Raw genomic sequence first — 26,421 nt, forward strand, 5'->3', positions numbered from 1 at the left:
TAAACTTAGACCACATTATTAGATTACCTTTTGACTTTATTAAAACATATAAATGACAGCTTAATGATTTTTTAAAATCTTTTTTGTGCAATTATTTAAAGACCACATGTACCATTTTTGTCACTGGTGTTACCTTTGGCATTATTAAAGGTTTTTATGAAATATTATTTCTCAAATTTGCATAAAAATGCATTTTACAAAATGGCTGCTGCAAGGTATCAAACCACATGTTGTCAGTCATGGTGTACTCACTAAATTAAGTAGTGTAATCCATTTGTATTCTAGTTTTTTTTTTTTTTGTTTTTACAATTCCCTAACAATAACGTGGCTTCACCTAAAAGCTTCATATGAAATCATAAGATAAATAACAACATTTCTGATAACTGAAATATTACTGTAGGGTGCCTTTTGGTGTCCTGTACATAAATAACTCATCTGCCATGATAACTTAAAATAAAAATGACTATGAAAGGGTGTGTTATATTAGGGTGTGTTACATTAAGTTCTTACAGGCAGATGAGTTTTAATTAGGGTTAGAGCTGAACTCTGCAGGGCTGCGGCTCTCCAGGACCGGAGTTCGCCACCCCTGGTGTAGGAGGATGCGTGTTATTTTGCTATGTCCCATGCACTGCTCATTAAATTTGAATGAGAGTAGAATATAGCCAAATCTTTTGTTAAATAAGAGATTACTTAATTTGAGTGTATTGACCATTTGGTAATAAGAACTTATTTAATAAAAAAAGAAGAGTTTGTCCATGTCCCTTGAATGGTTATCCACCCTGTCGTATTGGGGAATCCGCCCCTTTAAAAAAAGGCCATCCCTTTTAGTGACATGAGGACAACAGATTTTTTGTCTCTTCAGTGGCGGGAATTTCACTAAATTTAGTTAAAAGTTAGTCATTTTTTAAATTGACAAAATTTTCTTCACATGAGTTTGCTTACTTGCTTTTCCTGAGCTTAACATGCCCACCCTGTCAGCACAAAATATTCCAGAAATCATTAGAATACAGTATTTTCAAAATATGTAAGTTTAAATATACTAAATTCTCTTCAACAACTAGACTAGCTATTTAGCTAGTCACAGTTTGTTGTAAGCTAATATGCCAGCTGAAGCTCAAAATGTCCACCCTGTCGGCAACTTATACTTGATAAAATGGACATAGCATTCATTTGTAGCTAATATTACTAAAAACTAAAATGACTGGTGGGGGGTATATCAGTGTGAATAAGAATGTAACATTATTATTTTTTATTTTTTTTGAAGTTCAATAAATGCCTATTTCGTCATGCTTTGCGTCTTCTGCTTCATGTGTCCACACATCATATGCTGGTCCACCCTGTCATCTTTATATTTTAAAATAATATTTTAAATAATAATTCAATCATATTGAGTGTGTTCTAAAGCTAGGTGTTGGGGGCATTAACATGCAAACAAAAAACTGCATCCAAATATCAGCGTTTTCTCCAAATAAGAAAAAAAATACATTTGCGTTTGAGTTTCTTTAAAAACACATGGTTGACATAAAATCTTTTATGTATTTATAAGTTGAAATCAAACAAAAAACCCCGTTTGGGAAAGGGACATCATACCTTTCAGAAAATATCATTTGCATCTTAATATTGCAATGAACATTTTTTGACAGAATTTAACAGAATTTAACAGAAATATATACATCCATGACAGGGTGGACATATCTTATGGTTTATGCTTCGAATAATGGCCCATAATTATCTAAAAAAAAAATGTGTGGGAGCTCAACTATGTGTGAGTATATACTATTTAATGACATGACATAAAGCGAATGGGATATTAAAACCAAAATTTCTGAGTATTATTGAAAGGCACTCTATGGTGATACTGAACCATTTTATATTTTTATTTCATTACATATTTTATAATATTTATTCAGCATTTAGTTTTTTATGCCATTTACATCATATATTACATCATATATTTGATAGTTATGAATACATTATTGTAATTTAAAATGGTAGAAAAACCTGTTTTTTACCTTAAAATAAAGCACTTCCCCTCAGTACATGGCTGTGGGGACAAGTGGGTTTGTGGTGCTTGGAACTCTATATAATTAATTTAAAAACAATTGCCACATTAATGGCTCAAGGTGTAATTGTTCAAATAACAGTTTTTTTAAAGATTTATTTTTGGCGAGACATTTGTAATGAGACAGGAAATTAAGTGGGACAGAGAGGGGACAGGATCGGAACAGTCTGCGAGTCGGGACTCAAACACAGGACGCCCGAAGCACAATGGCGCTGCATGTCGACGCACTGCCCACGAGGCTATCGGTGCAGACCAAATAACATACTGTTTCATTTTAAAATGTAAAGTAATTGTAAGTGTTTTTCACATGTAATATTTCTGTAAAGGCTAGGGACAGAAAAATGGACATTTCCACTGAATGACCCTACTATAATATTTTACAGTTGTGCACACAATGTCGCAAAACATTACAACTCTGATTTTCCATATAATTTTCCACAGACTCTATAAAACATCACTCTGAAAGCCAAATGTCGATATCCCAGCCCAGTTTCAATCTTTACCCCAGCAAATTAGACTGTGCCAACAACCGAAGGAATCATCAACCAAGCAGAACACCCTAGCAACTGCAAATCAACATGCTAAAAACCACTTAGAACACCTCAACAACCACCCACAAACCACTTACATTTTCTTCAGAAAAAAAACTGATATCACATGTGGGAGGAAGGTCCTACTCTGATGGTATACAGACAGCCAAATCTCAAATATTGCCATTATATCATTATTAAATATTATTAAAGTCTCACAGTGTAATCAAACTAAGCATTTCAGGCAAAGCTTTGAAGCTCCCAAATGAGGGCATACAGTATGTAGCCTTGATAAAAGGAAGGGGGAAAAAAAAAACTTAATTCCAAAAATAAAAATGATCAAAAAGCTAATTTTATTTTTGAAATAAAACATTCACACTAATTATTGTGATGCAGAGATAAAAGTGAAAAGATCCCATGATACCATGAGCAGGAATTTAGATACTGATAGTGCCAGGCTTTTATTTTTTCTCTCTATCGTGAAGTGTGCCATGTGGAGCAATTAGCATTATGTTTTAACATCTTCTCTTCTGAAAACTGAAAACTTCTCAATCTCCTTCATTATCTTTATATGAGCATTTTATTTTAACCACTGTCTAACCATTTTGAGCTTAATGTTGCTGAAATAAATTTCATAATTTATAAACACACACTGAAAGAAAATGGCATCTGTGACAGAAACTGAAGTAAAAAGCACTTTCAGTAACACCAATATCAAGTACTGTATTTAACTTTTTTTTTTTTTTTTTTTAATCTGTTTTTTGTTATGCAGGTGTGCCATATGGATGCTTTTCTGAACTCAATTTCCACCATTTTTTTTAGTATTGTCCTTTAAACCAAGATTCGTTCTACAGTATATCATTAGAGAAGCATTATATTCAGACAGAAGGGTTGAATCAGAATACGCACATTTCTCTATAGGTTCATTCCGTGTCAAATCAACTAAATTTCAAAAACTCAAATGTTTAATTTTGCTAATGTTTTTTTCTGAAGAAAGACAAATGTATCGTGATGAAAGCCAAAATATTAAATGTAATGGATGAATATTTACTGAGTAATCTGCTGATTTGTAGAGGGAGGTCAAAATAGCAATTTTGACCTGAAATTCAGAGTCAAGTTACAGGGGGATAAAAAATACTTCAGAAAGATGGCAGCATCATAATGCTATTTTTACACAGAGATTGGTAGTTCTATTAGTAAAATCTGTTGACTTCAGCAATCTTTGTTGCATTATGTGCCAATGGTGACCATTCAAAAATGGGGGGGTTTCTCCAAAGTTTGCATGCCTGTAACTCAAGTAGTATTCAAGACATCTTAATGCCCATTTAGATATTGGGTCTTATCCAACTTTGCTTTTTGCATCTTCATTTTAAGGCCCTATGATATTCGGTTTCAAAGATATTGGAATTTTAATATGGCTCCAGGAGTAAATCATTCAAATTTACACATTTTCAGTGGTCAAAAAACAAATGTGGGTCAGTTTGCAAGAATATGAGATTTCTTTTCTTTTAAAGAGCAATGTCTGAAGAACAAATAATGTTAAAACTAGATTTAGATTCTAGTTTTTCATAAACTTTTCTTTCGAAATCTTTATTTTCAAGGCCCTGTATCATTCAGTCCTAGAGATATGGGGATCTCAATGAGGCTCCATTTTCAGATTGTTGAATATTACCCATTTTCAGTGGCTGAAAACCCAACGTTAGTCACTTTGTACGCAGCCAATACAATGTCAGAAGAAGAAATAATGTTGATATTAGAATTGTATCTTCTTTCCCTCTATCAAAACAATTGTATAGAACATATCTGTTTAAGTCCAAAATTTGTGTGCCTGTAACTCAAGTATTAAAGTTATCTTAGATTTTAGATTGGGATTACTCAGTAAATACTCATCAATTACATTTCATATTTTGGCTTTCATCACTTCACATGTGTATCTTTCTCCTGAAAAAATATTAGCAAAATCAAAGAGCATGTAAAAAAAAGATGTATCAGAATTTACAATGTTGATAAAACAGTAGGCAAAATGTCCCCAGATAAACTACTACTTCTGAGGAGATTCTGAAGTGCACATCCAAAGGACACTTTAATATCCCATGAGGCCATGGGAAAGGAGTTGTAAATGGCAGTGAAGTGACGCAACTTGTGTTGGTAGGTCAGTGATGAACATGATGAACGTAGTATGTCCAGATAATTCACATTACACACATTCGTACTATATAGAATATATATAAATAGTCGCAAGTGTAGCAAAGACTTGGGTTAAGATCCACATGCAGGTTTATTAACAGAACAAAGAGTAGTCAAACAGGCGTGGGTTGATAACGGTGCGTAAACAGGCACAGCTTTGAGGGAGGCAGTACACAGTCAAGATCCAAGTCAGGGCAATAGAGAGCAGGGGGCTCTAGGCAGGCAGCAAGGAATCACAAACAAGGTAAACAATCGTGATGTCAAAATACACAGGCAAAGGTAACACAAAGAACACCCAGAAATGTCAGCCAAGGCAAAACAAGCCTTCACACTGCGCTGTGTATGCTCAGTGCTTAAGGAATTGAAAAGCAGGTGAGGAAGTAATCAGTCCAGGTACAGGGTTATGGGAAATGTAGTACAGAGTATAATCTGGCATATACTCAAGCCTATGGTGGCAGCCAGGAGGAGTCTCAAAAGCAGCATTCATGACAGTAAGTACATATTCGAAAGAACTGAGAGCATGCATGCAGTACTCTGCCTGGACTGTTTTTGTTCCGGTTCAAGACAGTTAGGGTATGTCGAAAAATTCTGACCGTATTTTCTCCCTCAACTTCGAAATCATCCTATATCGCTGTTTTACCTTTTTTGTTGAGGGTGTTTGATTTTCTTTTTTTTTTTGTTTGATGTTCACTTTGCAAAGACTGGGTCGGTACTTCTGCAGCGATGTAGGGTGATTTTGAAATGATTTTTGAAGTTGAGGGAGAAAATACGATCAAAGATTTTTGACATACCCTAACTGTCTTGAGTCAGAATAAACAGAGTTCAGGGAGAGAAAGGCAAGACGAGTGTTTGAGATTAAAAAGTATTTAAATTGTATTTTTTTTATGAAAATAACCAATCGTTTCGCTAAATAAGACCCTTCTTCTTCGCCTGGGATCGTTTACAACCACATTTAAACTGCATTTTGGAAGTTCAAACTCGGGGCACCATACCAGTCCATTATATGGAGAAAAATGCAGAAATGTTTTCCTCAAAAAACATAATTTCTTTACGACTGAAGAAAGAAAGACATGAACATCTTGGCTGACAAGGGGGCAAGTACATTATATGTGAATCTTTGTTTTGGAAGTGGACTTCTCTTTTAACTTTATGAAGCTATAAGAACACTTTTTGTGCACAAAGAAAACAAAAATGACAACTTAATTTCTTCTCTTCTGTGTCAGTCTTTGACGTGCGTTCACAACAGTACCATGACACGTGTGTGCATTCCTCTGCTTGTAAACAAGGCACAGCACATCCGGGTTCTACATCAGAACGCCGGCCACATGCATGCATCGTAAAATCATTATTTTTGTGTTTTTTTTTGTGCACGAAAAGTACTCTCGTAGCTTCATAAAAGTACGGTTGAACCACTGGACATGGACTATTTTAATCATGTCCTTACTACTTTTCTTGGCCTTGAAAGTGTTAGTTATGTTGCTGTTACTGCAGGGTCAGAAAGCTTTCATATTTCAACAGAAATATCTTAATCTGTGTTCCGAAGATGAACGAAGGAACGAAGGAGGGTAAATAATTAATGACAGAATTTTGATTTTTTTGGTGAACTGCTGCAACTTCATTACAAAGCTGCTTGTTTATCTTTTTCTTTGTTTTTGTCTCTACACACAACAAAAATGGATATTTGCAGTGGTCGTCTTGTGTTTGTGCTCTGTACTTTTTGTGTTTTGTCCTTGCTCTGTTGTGTGGGAACCACAGGTAATCACAGTTCATTTATCACTCCAGCAGTGATTGCTTGACTGGACTTACATTTTTCCGCTCAAACTCATACATTATAAACTCAAACACATACATGACCTATTCTATCAATCTGGATTATGTTTGGAATGAGTGGTTTATGTTCTTTAGACGTACATGTATGTTTATGCTTTGATAGAAAGGCTTAAGCACTAGATAAAGAGCTATATAAAGTAAACATTATTTTTAATACTTTTATTAGTAACTTATGACATGACTGGTCATGTGATGTCAACACCCGTGAGGAGGCAACCCACATAATGTATAATAAAACAGCCTTTTCTAGGAGAGTAATTCATCACATGAGTGCTGATGTATCACATACTGCTGTTAATTTCTTTAAATGTCTTAGCAAAACATTTTAAATAAATTAGCAATATTTCTGAGTTGCAACGCAATACATAATCAAAATGACCTTTCCTAAAATGATCAATTTCTTAAGTAAGGAAACTGCCGGTTGCACATGGAAGTTTGTAGAATTCTTTGATCACACTATCAAACAACTGACACAAACTCAGATACAAATCAGATGCATTTTAAGACTGGCTGTGCTTAGTTCAGGCAAACATATCAAATGGTCATGCAAATGTAAGCTGTGTCACATAGAGTCGCCTATTTATAAACATGCAAATTAAAGACGCAATCTGGACGGCAATCTGCTCACTGAGATCATACCCCGTTCTCAAGCTCTCAGCTCTCAGCATTCAAAACCACTCAAGGCGCATGATGAAAATATCCAAACACACCAAAGACATTTTAGAACAACACTGATGGTCCCACATTTAAGTGACAGAGCTCCAAGATGTGATAAAGAGGAAGAGACCACATTTAAAATTAAAAAAAGAGAGATGTTTTTAACATCTCATCTATTTAATCTATACATCTATGAGAATACAAGGAAAGCAGATACCAAAGCTTTACTATACTATAAGTGATAACACACAGAAATATGTGACTTTAGAAATTACACCTGTGTCTGTGACAGACACTGATGTTTAGCCAATCAGAAAAATTTGAGACACTTTCTCTTTTGGGTGTTTGGCTTTTTTTTCATTTTTTTTTTTTGGCATATCATAGACAGCAGGAAAAAGGGTCTAATTTACTGCCTTGCTTAAGTCAAGCAGCTAATATCACTTGCAGCACCATTAAATGAAAAATAATTAGAATTTAAAAAAAAAGTTCTGTGAATATGAAACCCAGAAAACACTTCTACATATAAAACAAAGCTAATAAACACACGCTTACGATTTTTATGATATTCTGTGTAGCAATTAGCTTGATATAAAAGCAACAAATAACATATTTCAGCATCATTACATTGCCAAAACCCATTAAATTGTAATCGGAAATTATTACAAACATTCAATGGTGGTTTAAAGTGAGTTTTAAGTAAAAGTGTAGTATAAATATTAAATATTTTCTATATATATATTTTTTTTTTCTAATATATAAATATTTTCTTATGTAGCATGATTCTACAGTGTGCATGAATGACTATGGAATGGTCATGCATTTTCGGTTGTGTAGTTTGGACGGAAATGGAACACAGTGGAAATGGCAGTATGGATGAGGATTTTTTTTTTTAAATGCTTCAGACTGACGGCAGAAGGTCTGGGAACTCTGGCCACTTTGAATGGCCAAGGCCCGCCCAAAAGGCCATATGATTGACAGGTACAGCAACCAATCACATTCCGTTCTGTGCCGCGTTATGTTTAGGGACGTGGGAATGTCGCCACAGACCGGCGTGTAAAACTCTCAGACACATTTTAAAGATTCTATGCTAGAAACTTTACATTTTACACATGCTTTTGAAAATCCAGCATTTAGTTGATCCTGATCAGCGCTCGTTGTCACAGTTGTAAACACGACAGCTTTCTTCTTTTGTGAGGGGGTTTGGAGTCACTGCATTTTTGTTTCTAGGCGGAATGTAAAATAACAGGACACACACGTCTCCCAGAAATCCTAGATAATCTAACCAATCTGATGACGACTTCAGAACTCCTGAAGTGTTAAGTCCTGAACTCCTAAGTGTGCCATACCAAAGTCCTTTTAAAGGGGTCATCGGATGCCCATTTTCCACAAGCTGATATGATTCTTTAGGGTCTTAATGAAAAGTCTCTAATATACTTTGATTCAAAATTCTCAATGGTTTTGTAAAACAACACCCTTTGTACCTTGTCAAAATGAGCTCTGCAAAAATCATCTCATTCTAAGGGGTTGTTCCTTTAAATGCAAATGAGCTCTGCTCACCCCACCCCTCTCTTCTCTCTGTGGAATGACGATCTTGTTTATTTTAGCCGCATTTAGCCACGTTTAGCCACTAAACCTCCTAACTACCACGTTATAAGGAAAGGCGATCGCAAAGATTCATAAAAAAATGCTTATACACACTTCTGCTGTAAGTGAAGGTGGATCATGAATGATTTGCGCGAACATAGACGGATATATGTAGATCGGGAGGCACATTCCATTCACAAACAAATGTAATCCACTGCATCTTCAGCTGCTCAGATGTTGGGAGTAAATGACGACCACTATGTTCATTATTACATCCAGCAACACAACACCTCAATCGCTCAATCGGAGACATTCTTGTCTAACTTACATCCCTGCTCCAGCATTGAAATAAGGAAAGTTACTGGACTGTGACAGCTGGTCTCAGGTAAGAGTTCATGTCAATCAACTATCGTGGGAGCGGCCTCTGTCGGTGTGACGGCACACCGACAGGCATCTGAGAACGGCTCGATTTGAAAAAGGGGATATTATTTTTACAGATTAATTAAAAACCATTGCATGAATTTTTATCATTATTGGGTAGATTTGTACATACACCGCCAACACACATTAATGTTCAAACAACATGAAAAAGTGAACTTAGCATCCGATGACCCCTTTAAGGCAAGTCATTTTACTCGGCCATCTTTGAAACACCTTTTGGGCAGGCAAGTGCAGTGTCTATCTCTTTGAATGGGGAAACATCAAATTCTCCAAAACTGTTCACCAAGCTTACGATTAAATTTCATATTTAAAATCACCAATGAAATCTCAAAAGAACTGCTTATATAATATAGAAATATTGTTCCTTATGCTGCAATAGCATTAAAAAAAACATATTTTTCAAGCTATTTCAGCCAGTGTGCATGTGTAGTACTGAGCACACGTCTCAGAACGCTGACTGTTTCTATAGAAACTGAGACTTCTGAAAAGTGAAAAAAAGTGAAAGTGACGACGTATTGTTAAGTATGGTGACCCATACTCTAAATTGGTCCTCTGCATTTAACCCATAATGAGTGCACACACACAGCAGTGAGAAGTGAATACACGCACACACACACACTGTGAACACACACCTGGAGCAGTGGGCAGCCACTGCTCCAGTGCCCGAGGAGCAACTGGGGGTTCGGTGCCTTGCTCAAGGGCACTTGAGTCATGGTATTGAAGGTGGAAAGAGCGCTTTTCATTCACAATTCCCACCTTCGGTTACAAGCCAGACTCTCTAACCATTAGGCCATGACACAACCTTACTAATCAACGATTGGCTCTTTCATTAAGAAGGCGGGGGTTCGCGGCCATAATGAGCATTGCATCTTTGCCTATTCAAAACTGTACGAGTAACAAGTCTTGTGTATTGTATAGTCTTTGGCCACATGCATCAGACGTTTAGTCAGCGTTCCTTGGGTGTGACGTCTGAGGCTGAGACTAGTGGAAATGTAACCTTATATCTATTGGGGTTTGGACGCTTACACATTACAGCCTCATGTGTGAGGCATGTCTCTGGATGTAACCGTCGTAAACTTTTCTTGATGCCTTGCCAGAGCAAATCACCAGCAGTGCTGCATGCTTATTGGCTCAATTACATTGACGAGATTAACCCCTTAGGTTTTAAAATTTGGTACCGAATGGCAATACATTTTTTGACACTCGAGGCAATTCGGTCCATGTCTAAAAAGTATCAAACTCGATACCCAGCCCTATTAAGGAATGTTCGTAACCAAACGGTCATGGTTGTTTGTTGTGATTACAATAAGTTTTGCACATACAGTAGATAAATGGACTGCACTTTCGACAAAGTTCATTCATATGAAATAAAGATTAATTTCATCCATCTATTAATCACATTCAGAAAAAGAGGTTTTATTCTGCAAGGAAGAATGTCTTGCAATTTGAGTTACTACTGGTACCACAATCAGTACTTCTACTAATTGTAGTAGTAAATGTAATACTTTGTCAATGCTCCAAACACTTTACAAAATATTAACATACCAAACAAAAAAGAAAATCTATGCAAAGCAAGCAAACCAAACAATATTAAATTTGATCTAGGACACTGGAATATGTAGCCTTGACATTTCTAGTTAAAGCCTGTAAGGCACAGCAAAATTGTCAGAGGAGCTGAACAGTACAGGTTGGTCAGATTTAGGTCTGCTGATCAGATTAGGTGTGATGAAGGTGACTCTATTTTGGCCTCTTCCCTGCCGTCGCCCGCCCACTCTTCACATCATTTACCTGTCAGCAGGGCCACGCCAAATAAGGAAATATGACATTTTACCATGTGGCGGTGATGAATCACGCTTGTGACTTACTTTGTACAGATACCTTTGGTCAGGCCTGACTGATCACGGTTGAAAAATAACACGCAGAAAGCCTCTGAGCTGGCATTTTCCCTGTCACAGTTTGATCTGTCAATCTGTCAAATAAATAGGGCTTCAGGAAAATAGTGAAAGGGGAGTAAATCCCTGTTTGCAGCAACACTGACATCTGCAACACTAAATTTGCACTGCGCTGGCTTCTTTCCAAAATAAAAGATGATAAAAATAAGACTCACTGGTATAGACTTGGTTACCACGCAAAATGAGGTATTATTGTGTGACGGGCTTGAAAGATGTTTCCTCTAGCATTATATCGTAATCATCACTGAACATATACTGGTTCTTTTCCACGTCTGCTCTATTACTAGAAAGACATCTCAGAGATCTTGTTTCAAATACTTGGGCCTCTTGTAAGCAATTCTGGTAGATCCCAGGAATAGACTCGGAATCTAATAACAAGACAGCTCTGTGAAATCTTCTGGCTTCAAAATACGCTTTTTAACACAGGAAATAATTTTAACCCACAAGGATACCAGAAAGAGACTGTTTACACAGAGAAAAAAAAATCCACCCACAAGCATTATGCTGGTAACACAAAACCAGAAGTTTTTCTGCCTAGAATAGCAGTTCCTCCACAATTTAAAAAAATTAAACAGGTTTCAAGTTTTGGTATCAACTTTGAATTTAAAAAAGCATTTTAAATAAATATAAAAATATAAAAAATACAGGATGTACATTTCTGCTTTTGAACAATGTTGAATTTCTTACCCCATAGACTTCCACTGTAACTGCATACTGTAAACACAGTTTATGTTTGTTCAAAGAAAAAAACTAGCACAAGGAACATGTCAAAAATAATTGTCAGTGGTAACCTGTAGCAGAAACGGCAAAAGTTGTTTTGAATCAGAAAGATTTTCACAGAACCACGTATGACCAACCTGGGAAGTGCAGCTCAGTAATTACTTGAGCAGTACAGAGTTTTCTAACAAACAGCGGTAGATCACAGTATAAAGGCAGTCTGTTCTCTGCAGTACAAATACTCATATATAGTCTATAGTAGTTTCAAAAGTAAACAGCATGATTCCCAGTAGGCCTCACCTCTATGTGTGACTCATGTGTTAGCAAATAAATGTCTATGTTTAACATCAATTACAATGTGCCCTGCTTGATTCTGAGAAAAGCCTGTAATGAAACTCCAACTTCTGATATGGTTATGAGAACATTAATTATGAGAACATTTAAAAATTCACTTTTAGCAAGCCAATCATGGCTCAATCAAACACATATGACCCAACCTAAGCTGCCAAACAAAGAAATAATTGAACTTGAATAATTGAATACACTTTCGCTGACCATATTTAGAAACTTAACGTTCTTCTGTCGGCTGTTCAGTGTAAGCACTAATAATGTCCGATTCTCGAGTGAATCGGTTCTTTTCTTTTCGGTTCGCAATTCACTCTGAATCGCTCGGACAGTTTAGTCACGTTTCGTTGAATCGTTTTCAGTTTTTTTGCAGTCGGGATATTTTTCAACACAGAGAACAAAGGACGCTCACTGGATGAACTGGATATTTACCTTCATTAAACAGAATCGTCTGTCATTCTCATATTCGTCTTCGTCTGCAATAAATAATATCGTGTTTACACGACGCGCCATCAGTCAGCCACAGTACTGAATGTAGACAATGCCATTGAGCCGAACGAGACTCGCAAATTTTCCTGAATATTGCCGATGAAAATGGTCATTTATTGTCAAAGTTACTGCCAAAGTTATAACAAATAAAGGAGAAGAGTGCAAAAAAACTGTCTGAGGAACAAAAGGTGTTTGTGGTTGGCCAAACTTAACCAGGATTTCCAGGGCAAGAATCTTTACAATATTTGTGTTTGTTCTTATCATTTTCGGTAAGGTAGGTGAAATATTAGGCTAATATCTTAATTAATACTGCTCTTAACGTTATGTAAACCACCTATTAACTTTAGGTTATCAAAATATTGCACCCTTTCCTACTTACTAAGTCTTAAGTCCTTCTTTAAATGATTTAGCAGCTTTCACACATATTTTTTTCTGTGGTTTAGACAGCATAAATTAGCAGACAACATATTCAGTCCCAGATAGCACACGTATGTCTGCAAGATGTCTGTTAAAGATCTCTTGATCTGGAAAGCATCTGCTGTGTACAAACATCTGGAAGACATCTGTAAGATGTCAGTTTTACACACTTTAACTTATAAACATCTTTAAAAACATCTAGTAGACATCTGTTTGACATCAGATAGGAATCATCCAATAGACGTATTGCAGATGAGCAAACTACGTCTTGCAGATGTAAATGCAGACGTCAAATAGACGTCTCCGAGATGTACGTGTGCTATCAGGGGTACTACATTAACCGTGCAATCAATGCTGTTGTTTACATCCAAGTATTTACTGACCAAACTGATGTACGTGCAAACCCTCTATTTGTGTTCAACACTTGCATGAGCTTGTACTGTAGACAACTGCTGATAAAGACTGCATTCATCAATGTCTAGTAATTAAATTGTTGCCTGCTCATTTTACAATGTATCCACTCTATTCTCTGTAGACTTCAGCTATAAGTCCAGGCCAAAGCTACAACTGCATCCAATAAGAGAACTGGTTTAGACTATTGGAGAGTCATATATGCTATAGCAGCATTTTTTGACAGCGGTGTCAAAAGAGCTGAGCGTCTGCTCTGGCAAGACCTGTCTCATTACACTGAGTAGCTTTCACAGTGCGGCTCAACCTCTCAAGATTTATACAGATTTTCATCAACATGAGGAGATGCAGCTACACTTCTTGAGGACTGTTGTCAGATCTGACTTGGGAGGTAGCAAAATGTTAGTCTGTTAACCAATTTGGGGAAGAAATGTGGCTAGTATTGTCTTGCCACTGCTGATGATACACTGATGATATAACAGAAAGCACACAATGAAGTGAACTGAACAAATGAAACCATGTGAGGCAATTAACTGAGGTATGACTTAGAGGATACTACATAAGTATACAGTACAGTTAAATGTAGTACACTGTATGTAATCATAAGTAGATTAATCAACAATGACCATACTTACCTGAAAATTTTAGAGGTGGATCCATTACACTGTGTAAGACAATATCCCAGATAATCAACTTTAGCGGTATACTAACATTTTTGGCTAAGGCATACGTCTACGCATTAGTGGTGAGGATTTTTAGTGACTCCTTCTGCAGGTCACGCTATTAGCCAGTAGAGGATGAGCCAATGAGTTACTCATCCAAACGATCAGGGGTGCATTTCCCAAAAGCAACTATGGTCGCAAGTTCCATCATTACCAATAGAGTTCGATATAACTAACAACCATAGTTAGCTAACGAATGCAAATTCATTTAGGAAAGAAACCAGTGACTCTTTATGAGTGAGTCATTATTGTATGACACCGTATTGAAGACAAAAACACTGTAGCTAGCATATTTTAAAATCCTTGGGCCGAATAACCTACTGTTTTCTGACAAACACCAAGATCTTGTGGTAATTTATTTGCCGTCTGAATCCACATCTCTGAGTTTAGGAGAAGAAATTGATTCAAAGTTCATTGTTTAAACCCTTATTGAGCGCTCCCGAACACCGTATGGTAACTGTTGCGCTTTGGTGTAATTTGCATGCATATTTATTACTGAAATGCTGGAAAGTATTTACAAGAATAATACTTCATAACTGCTCCACCACAAGGAGTGGGAGCAGAAAGAGAAGAAAAGAACATTGACATTCGAAATGCATCTTTATTATGGCAGCAGCTGGTATGCAGTACAATTTTAAAATGTGTATTATATACAGATATATATACATAACATTTAATCGCAAATAATTATATACAAATATACCGTGTCTGTTTTCCTATTTTTAAACAGAAGATTTAAATAATCAAATAATAAATAGGATTATATATTATGAATATTCTTGGAATAATAAGAATACATTTTTGTATTTTTTTAAAAATACATTTTACACATTATTAAGAATAAATTTGTAAATAAAATTCATTTCGCAGCGCTTTCCACGTTCACAGGATCACAGAACTTGCTCCTCCACTGTGAATAAATTGCCATCCGAATCCATACGTTTTTTGCACTGGTGATATGTAAATTTATTTTTACAGACATCCATATGAGAAACAATTGCCATCCAAATCGGGCTAATGACAACATGACAATAGTGTATTCGGATAATTACTTTACGACGTACCTATTTAGAGTATGCTATTTCGGATGCAGCTAAATTCATTAATCAAAGAAACAACTGAAACACTCTTAATATGAGAGTCACTGAATCATTCATTTAACTGATTCGTTGAAAACAACAGTTTATGCAGGAGCAATTACAGTGTGTTGCCTGGAGATGTGCTTTGCACTTTGGTTCTGTTTGGTGATTTTTTTTGCTGGAAGAACAAGCTTGTGTCTAAAATGTGTACTTCTTTGTTATATCACACATGCTGTTAAGTCTAAATTTTCAGTTTAATTTTGCTTAAATATGGCATAGTCTACTGTGTTTTTCCCAAATATAAGAAAAGCAATGTAACAAAATGCTGCTTTGAACATCAGATTTTCAAAGGGTTTTTTGCCGCATCTTAGACTCTAGCTCAAACAGAAGCAGTCGATTCAAAAGATGCACCAACTTTCCCTTTCCTGTTAGCACATAATTATCACAGCAACTGGATTACAGCTTTTGCTCCAGAGAATATGGTGACCTGGATTAATGACACGTGAAAGCAATCTCCAGACCCCGCCGCGTCTAACCCACAAGGGCATGCTCAGCCCTGCACCTAATAAACATCCCATACCAATGAGGATGAACAGGACTCGAGCAAGTCCCTCCAGGCTGTAAATCCAACAAATTTAGTTCCCGCAGCCCCATGCGTGCTCGCAGAGAACCTGCTAGGGCTGACAGATCTAGCAGAAAGGATCTGAACATGACAACAGCAGCCATCTAACAAGCGCAGTGATGTGTGGAACATACAAGGAGGAACAGGAAGGAGAATTTAAAAGGTGACAAGAAAAAGCGCTTTGCTTCCTCACGAAAGATGGGTGATGGCGTCTTAATATTGATCTGTTCCCATGCAGACGCTGACAGTAATTGTGCGTCTCTGTGTTGACTATAATGAATAAAATATCATGCAAAGAATGTTATTGTGCCAAGAGGATGTCATCACTTTCTCCGTGTGAGTAATAATGGCCCATTAGTGCAGCTGCAGGTTACTCATTACTGTGATTGTCTGGGAAATGAGGAGCTTGTGAATCTATTTGTACTCTAATTGTTGAGGGGGAACGGAGGACCTCGGCTGTTCGGAGCACTGAATGTTTGGACTTCCGTAAAAACAATTGCAGATTTTTCTAGGTTTCATTACATTAGTGTGAAAACCCTAACCGCAGAAGCTGTTAAAACTTAACACACATTCAGGCACATGAGCAAACAGACTGTTTTAATATTGATGAGTTTATGTGTTAAATGTTAGTTTGTTTCACCATATGCAGAGAACAAATTTAGTAAAAACAAACCCCAAAAAAGTTTGTGTACCTAATTAACGCACTAAACCTCTAAGATTTGCAACATTTGTGCCACAGACCGGGGTAGTGTGCTGTTCAGAATCAAAACTGAATTGAGAATGCTTTTGTTCAATTCCTGAATTTGAACTGAGGTGGCAAATATGATGCAAAATTGCAATTTAAATTTGAATATACCCTAGTAACAAATAAAGAAGTAATATATTTAAAATACATTTATTTCACACTACATATAGTTCAAATCTATTAACATATTTACTGACATATTGCTCTAGACTTACTGATATATAGTTATAATTTAACTTTATTTGGAGTACTACTTGTGCACAATGCAAATTCTTTAACATTAAGCTTAAAATGTGTTTTAATGTCACTATTGATGAGAACTGTATGATCTTTGAATATCAATCTTTAAATGCAGGATATTTCAAGTGTACCTGAAATATACTTGCGATAGTTCCACTTTTGCACAATTAAATATACTTTCAAATATATCTTTAGTTGGACTTCGCACTATTTCTGTGCAATTAAAGTGCATTAAGTACAAAATTAGTTGTTCCAATTTAGCAGACTTTAAGTATACTAGTATATGTATGTGTATATTTGAAATAAATGTATTTCAAATACATTTTAGTATATTTATTTTTCACTAGGGTAAGAAAGTAGATTTACAATAATTTAAAATGTGAGGAATTTCACTTAAAAAGCAAAGTTCATAAAGACAAATATTTAATGTTTTTTTTCATCATATTTAATTAATTCAATAAAGACTTAATTTCTCAAAATGCATGGCCAATTCAAACTCACATTCATGAATCGAAAGGAGCTAATTCTAAATTCTGCAAAATTCTGCTACGGACATGAATGATACAATCTTACTTTTCGAATCAATTGCCATTATGATTTTACCTGGTGAGTAATAAAATGGACAAAAATAACATTACAGTGAAGGAAGGGCCCAAATCATATGCAAGGAATCGTAAAATGCTCAAATGGAGCCTCTCTTTTCATAATGTGCCTGAAACTTTGTAAAATGCCTTTTGACCTTTATTCCAGGAAGCAACAACACTATGAAATCAGAACACCGTTTTAATGCTTTTGTGTTCCTAATTATGGACTAGCTGTCTTGGTGGGGTTTTTTTCGTTTTCAACTGCAAACTAAGAGACTGTTTCTGTAAACATGTGCAGATCGTTTGCGGTGCCTTTAATCTCAGAACCTGTGTGCAGTTGGCTTAGTTAATTGCATCTCATTTCAGCAGATTGCACATTCGTGACTGCCCAGAAACTCCATTTGGTTATAATGCCAGGGGACTTGGCAAATTTAATTAGTGCTAAAATAAAAAGAGGCTGAGAAAGGTCCTGAAGAGAGACAGAGCTATGAAAGAACAAGAAAGGAAGGTGAAAACAACCGAGTCAGGGGTTTTTCCAAATCAGGGGGTTTTATCATCTGAACAACATAATTTAAATTGATGTGATGCCTTTGGGTATACAATACGTGAGGACTGCATCCAAATAAAACCCTGTCGGGTCTGAAATTCATCTTAATTGTGTTGTTATATGGTTGGTCAGTTATCATAAGATTAACATCTTTAATTAAAAACAGCTGAAATATTTTAAACAGCCCACTTACGCAATAGGTTGTATTTTTGAGTGAAACAGAATATTTAATATGGAATAAATTGGATGGGACTTGATCAGACGAGACCTTGGCAAACATCCTCAGCGAAAACCTCACTGGACAGGACAAGCCCTTGGTACAGATCCTTATGACCAGCTACGCCCTAGCTACTGACCAGCTACTGATAAGCTAAACTGGCTGAACTAAACTAAAAATGCCAGCTCTGAGTTTCAGCCCGCTGGACTGGACAGAAACCCTTTCTTTTCCACCTAATGTCAGTGTGACATACCTCGATCAATACCATGTGCATTCATTGAGGCCAGAGGAGCACTGGTCCCTTGATTGAGCCTGGTTTCTCCCAAAGTTTCTGTCACCCGATGGAAATCGGTTTCCTTGCCACTGTCACTTCTGGTTTGCTTAGTTGGTCGTTAAAAAAACACTTAATATTTAATAATATTATTGACTTGATGGCACTGAAAAGACATTCCAGGAATTTTATTTCCATATTGTGGATTTCAATAGGGATCAGCAGGTTGAAGGTCCAAATTGCATTTTTGAATACAGCTTCAAAGGGCTCTACACCATCCCAGCTGTTCTTTCTCACAGCGCGTGTGTTCTAAAAATTTACGGGTGTGAGTTTGGTTATAAAATATGGTTGTGACACCCATAAATAACCGTACTGTGTATAAACCTAACCATATTAAGGACTCAAATATGGTATCGACAACCATATTCTGCTGTTGTGTGAACATGGCCGTAGTCACGTTGGAAAGGTCACGTTGTGACGTAGGCGGAAATACCGACCCAGTGTTCACAAAGTGAACATGCAATGAAAATCAAACGTCCCACACAAAAAAAGGTGAAACAATGATTTCAGACGATTTTGAAGTTGGAGGAGAAAAATGAGATGGAAATTTTCACCCTAATACCTTTTTGAACCGGAGTACACAGATGAAGAACCACGCATGATCTTTCCAATGTGACTAAGTAATGCATGAAATCGTAGACATGCATTGCAGAGTTAGTGCAAGATGAGCATTTGTGGTATAAGTATTAGGGATGGGATGATAAATTGATTCGTGGATTGATTCTAAGATCTTGCAATGAGTCGCGATTCTCTTTGGAATCGATTCTGAGCTTTGATTTTAACAGCAGATTGCGCTCTAATCTAGTTTTTATCCACACACTCAAATGCTTACGAAGAAGAGTGCTGAAGAGAACTTGTGCGTTCTCTTGATCATGAAATTTCACCTCAGCTCAGAATGCTTTTATGACGCGAGATTAATGTAAACACAGCCCACTGTGAACATCCTTGTAATTCGCTTCAACCTTTTCAAATTGTATGAATGATTATTTTAGGTTCAAGTGCATGTAAGGATTTGGAAACAAGCAGAGCACGGCTATTTCTAAAGCAAGCAGTGCCATCTGCTGTTCAAAACTGCTCAGAATCGATTTGAGAAAGAATCGCAATGTGTTCGGAAAATCTCAGAATCGATGCTGAATCATTTCTCGATTTAGGTTGCAACGATTTATCGTCCCATCCCTAATTAGTATATAAACTTTAATTTTTTTTAGAAAATGATAAAACCCTTATTCCTCGACTGGGATCACGTAAAGCTATTTGAAGCTGCGTTGGACTCCAGTTTGGACCTTCAACCCGTTGATCTCCTTTGAAGTCCACTATATGGAGAAAAATCCTGGAATGTGTTTCTCAAATCCTTAATTTCTTTTCGACTGAAGAAAGAAAGACATGAACATCTTGGATGACATGGGGGTGAGTAAATTACCAGAAAATTTTTATTCAGAAGTGAACTAATCCTCTAAGCTGAATGATGATACTCTTGTTATGTGTAAAGCTACATTATAGCTGATTTGTAGCATTGACACTGTCATTGAATTGAATTGAATCAACTTTAAATTGACTCAGGCTGAATAAGCAATGCTGCCTTCTCTGAAAATGCTAATAGCTGAATTGAACTCATCTCAAAATAGATGAACTGTACCAACACTGAACGGACTTGATCTGAATAATGACGCTATTATCTTTTTTAGCACCGCTCACAGAAGAATTTGAATTGTCTCCATAATTGAGTTTTCCATAACTGATTCTGTCATTTTCCTGTTTATTACTGAGAAGCTGCTTTAAAACATCTTGACTAGACTTGATATTATTCATTGATTGGTTCTTGAAAAGTAGGCATTACATATAATTTAGAATAACTTGCACCAATGCATCATGTACAATAAGATCAGCGATAAGCATAAAAGTGGTCAATTTTGTTTTGTTTTTTAACTTCCTCAGTTAGATTCTCTAACTGTTGTTTTGTTTTGACAGTATTGACCTGCAAGAGAAATGCATGTCTGTAGAAGAAGACAAACAACCCAGAATAAGAGACACAAGAAGAGAAGCCTATCTCCCTGAAGAGATCACTTCAACTCTCCCTTCTCATCGACTCTAACAGTGTCTGTTGATCTGCTCTGACATGGCTGACCTTTCCAGGTCCTGCGATGTGCCCGCACTGTTCCGTGCCAGGCTAAAAAGGCCACACTATGCCTAAGAAACATCGCTGCCACATTACCAGCCCACCATCGGCGAGAACTACTTCTGCATGCTCACAACAACAACAAAAAAAAAAAAAAAACACACACACAATTCTTTTGTGCTACTGCACTAATCTGGATTATTCGATTATGGAATACGGTGAATGCTGTAAGTTTCAAGTGGCCTTTAAACACAGGAAAAAATGAGAATCGTATGTCCATGAAAAGCCTCCTCCACGCACAGAATGATCCATGTTAACTGAAATAAACAGCTGGGTATCAGGATGAAATTTTCATACAGTCACCACTTAGCACATGAGGTTCAGTGAGCAAAAGCGCCTGTTGTCAGAAGAGATTTATTTGCGTCTCCTGGTGTATCTTTAGAGAAGCAATGCGAAGCAGCATTTTGAAAGCACAGAGAGAGCAAGAGATGGATTTATGTTTCATTTGGGCTTCGGTTCTCTGTCGCATACAGCCTGCGAACTTCCAGAATGAGCTGACTGATTCTGCAGAGATGAATCATGTAGCTGTGGACTTGCAGTTTTGGGATACGAGTGTAAATTTCTCTTCACCCAATAAATGTCTCTTCTCTGAAACTTCTTCAAAGGCAACATGCATTTTTTACAGCTGTTCCGCACATTCCGTATTATTCAGTGTTAATATTTTCTTTCATTACAACTCATTGAACCATGTAAAAAATGTGCTTGGCAGCTGTTAAAGTGAGTGATTGCCAAAACTGAGTTTTTCATGATAACAGAGCAGAATAGATACGAACAGAGCCAGCTGCGTCAAAGATAATTCATGGACTAACAATAGATCAGCAAGTAGCCGAAGATGACGACAAAGCTATTTTATATGCTATTTACAAGACCAGCGTTCGCAGGCACTAAAAACACATATGTCTTTTATTCACAGGCACTTAAAAAAGTGAAAGTCTGCATATTTTCGCCATATTAAGCCATCATTATACTTAGTAAACAACTAAAATAACTTTTTAATGGCTTACTTGTCCAGACTGGCACTGTCAGATTTATAGATGGAAATGCTTGACGGCTCAGCTCGGCTTTATGATACCTCATTTAAAGTTCATTACAGCACAGGCTCTCAGTCATTTAAACAGGAATCCAGAATCTGAGAAAGAGAACTACGGTCACAGATACTGTAGAAAACAGCATTTTAGACTTGACATTTAGTCATTTTGTCTGGTTATCTCTTTGTTGTGCATTTTAATGTGTTTGCCATGAACCATGTTGTGTGATAAGTTAATAATATCACTGTCACATTAATAATATCACTGAGTGACACAGAGAAGCCACAGGCAATGAGAACCCCTAATTATACTGTCTTCTCTGACACGGTAAATATAACTATTTAAGAACGAATGTGAAGTAGATTAATCTTTACAGGTAGAAGGTAGAGAAGACTAACAATGCACTAAAATACCTTCTAAATAGTGAAAAAGCATTACAGATAGGAGCAAGAGCATATAGTGGATGGATGACTCAGAGTCTAGAAAACTTCAATGGACTTGGATTTAGTAAAGGCACCAGGATTCATAATGCACAGATCTTTTTTGGTGACACTGCATTCTACATCAGAGGATGGGGAGATTGTTTGGCTTCTGTGGTTAAAATCATTTCTCATTCAGATGGTCCAGAATTAGCAACATATCAGTACAATGTGCCAGAGGAAATACATTAGCCTACCTTTCAGTTCACCTTTAAGTACTGTTCGTCGTTTCAGGGGTGCAAAAGTGGTTAGCACAGATTTTGCCTTACACCATGTCTACACCAGACGCGACAGTTCTCGTGTCGCGCAGCATCACAGATTTTATAATGGGTTCTGTTGTATTTGTCGCGTCGCGCCGCTCGAATGCGGTGTAGACACGGTGTTAGCTTGTATGTGAACGCTCCAAATGACCCCATTAAATAGAACTGAGATCTCTGAAGGAGTCTGAGTACATTGTGAAGACAAAACTTCATTATTTCACACTAATAGTCACTTATAATAGCTTAATAATAATCTTAGATTTTCAAACCAATGTGTTTTATGGCATGCAAGTTTGTAAGACCTCTTTACAACAGACAAAATTAAGAACTGATTCTACTTTTAAAGTCCAGAGACGTTATGAGTGTAAGCAGAACTGTTTTCACTTTTTAGGACTACTTGAGGACTCCTAAAGATGTCTGAGTGCACTTAAAATTTTTATAGTGTGTTTGCTCATCTGGAATACCTAGACGTTTCCTATTAGATGTCAAAAAGACATCTATTAGATGTACTTAAGATGTATTATTTAGAATGTAAGTAAAACTGACATCTGAAAGACATCTGTCAGACGTTTGTACCCAGCAGATGCTTTCCAGATCAAGAGATCTTTAACAGACATCTTGCATACCTAAATGTATATTAAGATTTTGGAGTCTGTTTTACCAAAAAAAAAATTAAAATATTCCAGTCTTTCAACTTTTCAAATATGTCACGTTTAATTTCAATAAACTAATGCCATTTCTTTACTAGTAATTACAGAGGAAAAATGTTTCTACATCTGTTTTTTTTTTTCAGGGTATGCCTATTATTATTATTATTATGAAGGAGATCTGAGTCCAATTTTTCTAAGAGTGTGAATGCAATTTTGATCTACTTCAAGGGGTTTGAGTGGACTCATGTGTGAAAACACCCTCAGACTACATTTTACACTTCATCATTACCTTCATTAGAGGCAACAGAGCGGCAAATGAATTCTCCGAATTAGTTTATGAGAGAGAGGGAGGCGCGTTACCTCTTGCGCTTTGGAGACTGCCTTTTGTCCATAATCACAGGCACGCAGTTGGTCAGTTCCGTCCAGTCTGCGTGCAAACCGCAACTCCAGCCCGTGGAGAACCTCGAGAAGAGCCAGGACTCCTGCTTACCCGGCCGGTGGCATGTGCATTTCTTCTGTCCCGCTTTGCAGTCGCACGGCTGCTCCAAGCGAATATTCCTGACCAGGTGCCTGCCAAACGTGGTCCCGCCTGTCTTCTGAATGTGCAGAAACACAATCACATCATCTCCCTTGATGTTGAAATCGACATCGCGTGTCAGATCGCGCTCTGTGAAGTTGAATTTGGACGCGCATTTAGGTGGGCTGTCTTCCTCCGGGTCCTGCTCCCGGTACAGGTCATCGGTGGTCGGGTCTGGAGTTGACGGGGGACCGATCCTAACAAATTTGTCTCCTGTCCTGAAATGGCAAGCCTGACCGCCTGCCGGACAAATATACTGGTACCCAATCATGACAAAAAGAATGGCTAAAATTGGGATGAAAATCCATTTATTGGGTTTATCATTCATTTTAACACAAGGAAATTCTTCATGCAGTTAGTGTGAATCATTATCTCCTCTCCAGGTCTTCTTCCAGGACCTTCGTATGGGATCCAACCCAAAAAACCCATGCCACATGTTGATATGGTAAAAAGATGCGCAAAAGTGTGACATCCAAGTCTTCACATCAAACTTGCTCTCTCACAAAGTTGTAAAGAAAGTGTCAGACACCAGACAAAATGAACGCATAACCAAATGCTGTTCAAGAACCGAACATCGTGGTGATATAAAGTGCAAGTCTTCGAAATAGTAACGTCTGTTCGTGTGCAGATGGAACGGTTTGAAGTGCCGCGCTGGTCTGTTTTATTCTGCTGAATCTCCGTGCACTCGCGATGAGACTGTGTTCTCCATCCATCCCGCGACGCGCAACAGCGGGATGATGCGAATGATGTCAATGAGACGCGAGCGCCGGTATAGCCCGAGCTCTTTCGTAGCACGCAATTTCATCTGCACCTGGTCCCAGTCCGGTGCTCTGCTATATTCAGCAATAAAGTGTGAGAGAATTCACTGTGTGCATGTTATTATTTTCTTCACAGTTCTTTGCACTGTGCAATCGTTGTGCCATACCACTTTGTGGAAAATCCAATAAAGGAATGCCAAGGTAATAATAACGTGATTTGGAGCCATTCCTAATTGGTCGAGAAGCCTTTAGAATCAAAGAGATTTTTCTGGCCAAGTTTACATTTTAATTTGTGGAATTCTTTGTGTTTATTAGTACCAGGCAATAAAGTATTCTGCATGTTCATGTAAATTTCTGTCAAATTGGATCTTAATCTTAATCTTAATGTAATATTAGAATAATATAATAATGTAATATTAATGTAATACTGAGGCTACTGAACTGTTTTTAGACTAGTCAGTTTTATACCTTATACTCTGCTTTATGCCTAACTTTTTGTAATGTCATTACGAATAATCAGCCGGGCTATGTAACTGGACACTGATTCTTCATACATCCGCGTAAAATTTTCTTTCAGTTAACTCAGAATGGAATTATTTTCCTTCATGCAGTATGTAAATGAACTGTTTTATTCTAGTTTATTTAAATTAACCTGATTACGTACAAAACTGCACATTTTCTCAAATTCACTATGGGCATGCAGTGTTTTGTAGTCGAAAAAGATCTCTTTTATCTCTTTTTTTCTTGTAAATTATTAATGCAGTAAGCGGTTTGTATTTTACACGTGGGTTTAACCATTTTGCCATTTTGCCAGCTAGGTCATAATCGGTCAATATTCAGTTTTCTCTATAGAGCGCCCCCTTTGAGTGCGAGTCCGAGCTGCTACTATTGAGTTGTCTGCATATTTTACTTAGATTTACATGTTTCCTTTAATATATATATATGAAGAGTTCAGATGCAAAAGCCTCTAAATCCATATCTGACGTATTTCTACTTTGTATAGGTTTCTATGTAACTTGGGTACTTGGGCTGAGGCTGGAATTTAGCTAATTGGAAGTAAAAGTATTTGATGGACGTAGTATCACTCAGTATCATTATCTCATTTTTGACCGTGATGGCTTTTAGCTGGTTTTGCATCTGAACTCTTCATATATATATATATATATATATATATATATATATATATATATATATATATATATATATATATATAAATAATACCTGAAATTAGTAGTCTAAATTCTAAAGCAATAAAAATGCCTATTTGTCCTCGTAATTTAACATAAAATCACAATTTCTGAAGAGCATAGCAACATTAGATAAAGTTATATCCATTATGTTAATTTCAAATATCAGTTACAATTTCTTTAGTATGTTAACAATATTAAATACTTCATACTTTAACTCATTAATTCAATTATGAACAAATATAGTACAAATATGCACCTTTAGGTCAGCAATCCCAAACTGTATATTGTATAAAACAAACAAAATTAATCATATAAACGTAATAATTCCCCTCTGAAAATAACTTTAAAAATCCAAAATGTGTGATTTGTTTTAACAGAAATTATTGGGGTGTAATTCATAGCCACAAAACGTATAATTTATATCAATATATCAATAAAACAAAATGGGAAAACCCGCTGTAAACTGATATCGTCAACATGAACTTCACATGTAAGAGCCCTACCGTTACTTTCCTACTGCATCAATTACGTTAGTTGTCCATGAAAATGCCTGAACAACGTTTTCCTGCGTACAAGTTCCAAAATATGTTAATGCTG

The 26,421-nt window shown here is 36.7% G+C and overlaps 1 protein-coding gene across 1 annotated transcript in view; it reads right to left on the reverse strand.

Annotated features, from left to right (window-relative positions):
- Positions 1 to 24,690, reverse strand: part of hs6st3b (heparan sulfate 6-O-sulfotransferase 3b) — an 85,639-nt gene extending 60,949 nt beyond the window's left edge. Inside the window, exon 1 of the mRNA XM_051119119.1 lies at positions 23,660 to 24,690. Within this exon, the coding sequence (XP_050975076.1) occupies positions 23,660 to 24,204 (545 nt within the window). The 5' untranslated portion in view covers positions 24,205 to 24,690. The remainder of the gene's footprint in view (positions 1 to 23,659) is intronic.
- Between the last annotated feature and the right edge of the window lie 1,731 nt (positions 24,691 to 26,421).

Source organism: Labeo rohita, chromosome 9 (assembly GCF_022985175.1).
Source record: "Labeo rohita strain BAU-BD-2019 chromosome 9, IGBB_LRoh.1.0, whole genome shotgun sequence".
Lineage (NCBI taxonomy): Eukaryota > Metazoa > Chordata > Actinopteri > Cypriniformes > Cyprinidae > Labeo > Labeo rohita.